At 35.8% G+C, this 5,838-nt stretch overlaps 1 protein-coding gene across 1 annotated transcript; it reads right to left on the bottom strand.

The window, feature by feature from the left end:
* Positions 1–1,450: 1,450 nt before the first annotated feature.
* On the bottom strand, positions 1,451–5,266 carry LOC127852292 (anoctamin-3-like). Its single transcript, XM_052386213.1, has 4 exons — positions 5,049–5,266; positions 3,569–3,692; positions 2,350–2,463; positions 1,451–1,759 (listed from the first exon to the last, which is right to left on the bottom strand). Exons 2-4 carry the CDS (start codon positions 3,638–3,640, stop codon positions 1,589–1,591), a joined length of 357 nt encoding a protein of 118 aa, XP_052242173.1. The 5' UTR covers positions 3,641–3,692; positions 5,049–5,266; the 3' UTR covers positions 1,451–1,588.
* Positions 5,267–5,838: the final 572 nt, after the last annotated feature.

Below are 5,838 nucleotides of genomic sequence, written 5' to 3' on the forward strand. Positions count from 1 at the left end.
ATTATTATTGATAAAATGGTTGTGAACACATAAAGACACAAACATTTACAATTTAAGTCAATTTTTGACAAATTGTCATACATATGCTAAGAACAGACAACCTAATATTGTATTTAAAAAATATACACTATTCTTCTTCATGTTTATCATAGAACATGCAATATAACTAAGATAATAAATCTATTATAACCTTAACATGTAAATAATTGAATACCAAAGGCTGAATGCTTAAAAAAACAAGAAGCATTTATGTTTGAGCCTTTGTATAGCCACAGGAGGTAGACATCAAGCCCTTGCAAATACACGGCAGTTAATGGGATCAGGATGAGCACCATGTGTTACCAGCATGGTGCATCACAACCTACTTGAATGTAAGATAAATTTTCTTAGTTTATTATCATCCAAATGTTTACTGATATTTTAAATGTTCGATAGATGAAAGCAGGAATAAATTGATCATAATCTATGTACATATCAACACAATTAAAAAGTTAATGTACATATCAACACAATTAAAAAGTTAATGATTAAAATGTTAAAATATACTAAAACTTAGACAACTCTGGCCAATTACAACCAGTGTCATTTATACTAATGTTCAAAATATACTAAAACTTAGACAACTCTGGCCAATTACAACCAGTGTCATAATGTTCAACTAATTGTATCTGTAAAACCTTAGTAAGATAAAGCAACATTAAACATTATTTATACAAAAATAAGGCATTACAATGAAAATAACTATGAATATATAAACACTAAAATTTTATCAATGACTACAAATATTATTATTAAAACAAAGTAAAACTTTGTATCACTTTACAAGTGGTTACAAGTGTAAACTAATACACATCATGTATGGAAAATAGTATATATGTCATACATAAAACACTAAATACCTTAAACAATTATATCTTTACTGAGTACGTGCCTGTGGACAAATAAACAATAATCAAAACTAATATAGATATTCGTCGGAGATAAAATACTTTTTGGCTCAACCAATTAATATACAAATTTAAATGTGTGTAATCTTAAACTGCACCTAAATTACCAAAACTAATTAACAGTCGTTTGCATGGTGAATCTTTAGTCTGTATTTGAATTCTGTTAAAACAATTTGAGATATTAAAGAGATATATAAAGAAGCCATGTGACTCCTGTATTTCATTTTATCGGTCTTGTAAAAAAGCAAAAGCACAATAATTACAATGAGGATACTTAAATTACATATTATATAAATAAGACAATTACACAACCAATGTAGATCCTGAAACAATCTAATTATAAATGTATGCATAAACAATCATATAATCACAAAAGGCAATCATATGAAAAGTGTTGCATCTTTTTAAAATTTCCTTATCAGATCATATAGTTCCAAACTTAATTCTAAAAGGTTTTAACCACCAATCCCTACAAAAATCATTGCAAATGCAGTTTGGTTGAACACGCCCATATATTTACACCACTTCTTTAGGGCAAAAATATGTTACATGTTCCATCTACAGAAATATTAGTGCTCTCAGCAGGCCTTAAACATATTACAGAGTCTTGTCCAAGTTTCGAATTATCCTCATATCTCTCATCAAATGTTTGACACCGACACTTCATCAACCCGCACAATCGCATCATCGTCTCCACCCCTCCCATTGCGTTTCCGCGCGCTTGACCCGTTCTCCCCCTTTGCACCTCCCTTCCGCAGTTTTCCGAGCAGGATGTCCGTTACTGAGTTTCCCTTGGCCTTCTGCAGCTCAGTCTTATTGGAGATAATTTCCATTATAATATAAAGTGATAGGAAGTTTTACCCTGGTTTTATTAAGTAATATTTTAAGTGATTGTTTCAATGTAGTGTTTATTTATGGATGGGAAATGTCATAAAATTTAAGTAGACAATACAAAGAATTACACAGAATTTTATTTTATATAATATTTGAAATATATTTTACTGTCGGGGAATGGCGCAAAATCTTAATACAATTTTACGCAAATACGAACACATAGACTGGTAGCTGCTTCAAAATAGTCTTCAAAGAATCCGAGAGAACAGTGGGATTTGGAGTCATTACATTTTGGCTTAGCAAATGATATTTAGCCTTGCTCTGTGAAAAGATGTTTAATGCATGTGCATAAAGTGTCCTCAAGGATTAGCCTTTGCAGTCCGCACAGGGAAATCAGGGACAACACTTACCACTTTTAGTGTATTTCTTTCTTTTTAAGAAAGACTTTTCATGACAAAAATTAAGTTACGTCTGAAAGTGTTATTCCTGATTGGCCTGTGTGGAATGTACAGGCTAATCTGGGATGACACTTTGAGCACATGCATTTCACAGAGCGAGGCGTAATTACCTGTATGACGATCTCACTAGAGATGTACGCCTCCCTCCTTATCTCCTTCTTCACCATGGCCGGCACGTCTGGGATCAGGTAGGCCACCAGGCTTGTGGTGACCACCACCAGGTTCTAGAATAGGGGAGAGAAATCAGAGTAAGTAGGGGATAGAAATCAGATTGAGAAAGGGATAGAAATCAGAGTGAGTAGGGGAGAGAAATCAGAGTAAGTAGGGGAGATAAATCAGAGTGAGTAGGGGAGAGAAATCAGAGTGAGTATGGAAGTGAAATCAAAGTAAGAAGGGGGAAAAATCAGAGTGAGTAGGGGAGAAAAATCAGAGTGAGTAGGGGAGAGAACTCATAGTGAGTAGCGGAGAGAAATCAGGGTGAGTAGGGGTGATAAATCAGAGTGAGTAGGGGAGATAAATCAGAGTGAGTAGGGGAGAAAAATCAGAGAAAGAAGGGGTAGACATCAGAGTGAGTAGGGAAGAGAAATCAGAGTGAGTATGAAAGTGAAATCAAAGTAAGAAAGGGAAAAAATCAGAGTGAGAAGGGGAGGGAAATCAGATTGAGTAGGGGAGAGAAATCATAGTGAATAGTGGAGATAAATCAGAGTGAGTAGGGAAGACAAATTACAGTGAGTAGGGGAGAGAATCAGAGTGAGTAGGGGAGAAAAATCAGAGTGAGTAGGGGAGAGAATTCAGAGTGAGTTGGGGAGAGAAATAAAGATTATACAATGAAATGACTTGAATAAAAGTATCTGTTTTATGAGTCATGGATAGGGGGAGATATGTCTTATGACAACAGATTCTTGGGAAGGGGAGAGATATACATTACATTATGGGAATGAGCGGAAAAATATAGCTTCTATTTTGATCAATTAGTAATGGATGGGATAAAATGTTTTATGAAGTAATACAACTGAAAATTCAATAGTATCTAGTTTAAGGGAAAAGTTTTCACAAATGAAAGAAACATTTAAGTACTGATATATGTATAAAGTTAGGAAAAGACACTCGTGTAACAACTGTGCAACAACAATAGATAAAAATAATTTCCCATTTCTGACTCTTTAATAAAAAAAAACATAATTTACATAAGCAATATAACAAAATTATACAAATACATATGTAGTGAAAGCAGATCATAAAGGTGAAAATATTTTCCCATTTTTTACTCCATAATCATCAACAACAAAAAAAGCATTCATTACCAATAATACAGTGTGAGCATCTCACCTCAAAGACTACGACAAAAGAGAAGCCAGCAGCCAGGACATGCCAGAATTTCTCAGAATACTCATACTGCATTGGCTCTCCTGTCTCATCCTTGTAGCCAGGAGGGTAGCGGAAATCTCGGTACCTGAAATAGAATTCATATGAGCCTCCAACTGCAAAAACTGGGCTAAATGCTTGAGCGTAAAGTGTAGTCCCAGATTAGCCTGTGCAGTCCTCACAGGCTTATCAGGAACGACACAACCGCCTGCACTTTATTTTCATTAATAAGAGACTTCCTTTAAATGAAGAATACTATAAAAGCAAAAAGGTACGTCCCTGATTAGCCTGTGCAGACTGCACAGGCTGATCTGGGATGACACTTAAAGCACATGCATCAAGCCCGATTTTCCCAGAGCATGATTAGATTATTGAATAATTATTTTAAAGAGAAAGAATTTTAGTATAAGGATAGGGGTAGTGAAAATCTTAGCAACTTGAATAGTTATCGTATGAGCATCCTCTGGGTTATCTGGGCTTAATTCAAGTGTGTAAAGTGTCAACCCAGATCAGTCTGTGCAGTCCACACAGGCTAATCTGGGACAACACTTTCTGCCTTCACTGGATTTTATTTTTGAGTCACCTCCTTTAAACACAAGTTCCATACAAGTGGAAAGTGTTGTTTCTGGTTAGCCTGCATGGATGACACTACGCACATGCATTAAGCCCTGTTGTCCCAGAATGTGGCTCATGTTAGTAGATATTGAATCAATATTCTAGTTTCAAAGAATCTAAGAACAAGGATGAGGGTCATGTCATTTAGTGGAAATCTCGGCAAATGGAATAATGCTGATTATGAAGGTATTTCAATTGATACCCTTACAGACTATCATATATATGATAATGGATTGGGTCACAATCAATTATGTTACTGCACCTTGTAAGAATAGTTTTGAAAAAGAAAGCTTAAAATCTTACATAATTTGACCTGAAGAAAATCGCATGAAATACAAGTAACTACCTTATGCATATTCAACTTCAGCTTTACACCCAAGTGATGAAATGGATGTGTGATTTGGATTTCATGAGTGTAAACTCTTTAACTTCATTCAGGAGAAACAGATCTCTTTTTTTACCACGTCAAGTATTTGATCAACTCACAAAATAGAATTGAAAATGTCAATGTCTATCAGAACAAAATATGTTATTATATTGTTATATTATGTGTCTTGTTCTGATACAACTGGGCATAATGCATGTGCGTAAAGTGTCGTCCCAGATTAGCCTGTGCAGTGTGCACAGGCTAATCAGGGACGACATTTTCCGCATTAACTGAATTTTTGCTAAAAAGATACTTCATTTACATGCTAAATGTCATAAAAGCGGAAAGTGTCGTCCCTGATTAGCCTGTGCGGACTGCACAGGTTAATCTGGGACGACACTTTACGCACATGCATTATGCCCAGTTTTATCAGAACACGACTCTAATATTTTTGTCACGCACCAACAAATATCAGATCCTTGTACTCTCTTGTCCGGCTGAAAGTCTGATGTGTTAAACTTGGAGAGCCCCCACTGTGTGTAGCCGACCAGGGTTTGGTTGTCACTGTAGTAGTAGACGTAGACCAACCAAGGGATGAAGTCTGATGTAAGGGCTATAATGAACGCCTGCAAGAGGAAAAACGCATGATTGCAGTCTACATAGGCTAATCAGGGACAAAAATTTCCTCTTAAATGGTATTTTTGTTTAAAGTAACTCTCTTCTTAGCATTAGGTAATTGGTGTGAAGGAACACCTGGATAGTTGGGCCATCGGTTTAAAAAATGAGCATTGCTCAAGGGAAATTGGGCTTAATGAATGTGTCTTAAGTGTCGTCCCTGATTAGCCTGTCCCTCCTTAAGTGGATTTTTCCCTTAGAAAAGAATTGCTTGAAACAAACAACACAATAACAGCGGAAAGTGTTTTCCCTGATTAGCCTTTGCATACTGCACTTGCTTATCTGGGATGACACTTTACACACATGCTTTAAACCCCATTTTCCCCGAGTGAGACTCAAGTATTTGCGCCTCAATTAAAAGTCCATGTGTGTGATGTTTCCTCCTTTTGGCTGATTTCTTCTCTTTCAATGTGAAACTTTTTTTTACAAATTAACTTTGCTTGATCTATAAACAAATGAAGAGTTTAGTTGAACCCTTTTAGGGAGGCAGGGCATTTTCCTCTCCTGAAGAGGGTCTTTACCCTTTATCGCTCAAAAACGCACTTTGACGCATTTGTTATCCTTTAGAAAATCAAAT

This window comes from Dreissena polymorpha, chromosome 12 (assembly GCF_020536995.1).
Source record: "Dreissena polymorpha isolate Duluth1 chromosome 12, UMN_Dpol_1.0, whole genome shotgun sequence".
NCBI classification, from domain to species: domain Eukaryota; kingdom Metazoa; phylum Mollusca; class Bivalvia; order Myida; family Dreissenidae; genus Dreissena; species Dreissena polymorpha.

Bases quoted from the DNA above. Each gene is read 5' to 3' on its own strand.
- LOC127852292 (XM_052386213.1), bottom strand. From the start codon at position 3,640: ATGCAGTATGAGTATTCTGAGAAATTCTGGCATGTCCTGGCTGCTGGC. The intron at 2,464-3,568 runs GTGAGATGCTCA...CCCCTATTCTAG, and splicing joins CTTTTGTCGTAGTCTTTGAG to AACCTGGTGGTGGTCACCAC. The intron at 1,760-2,349 runs GTAATTACGCCT...ATCTCCAATAAG, and splicing joins CTAGTGAGATCGTCATACAG to ACTGAGCTGCAGAAGGCCAA.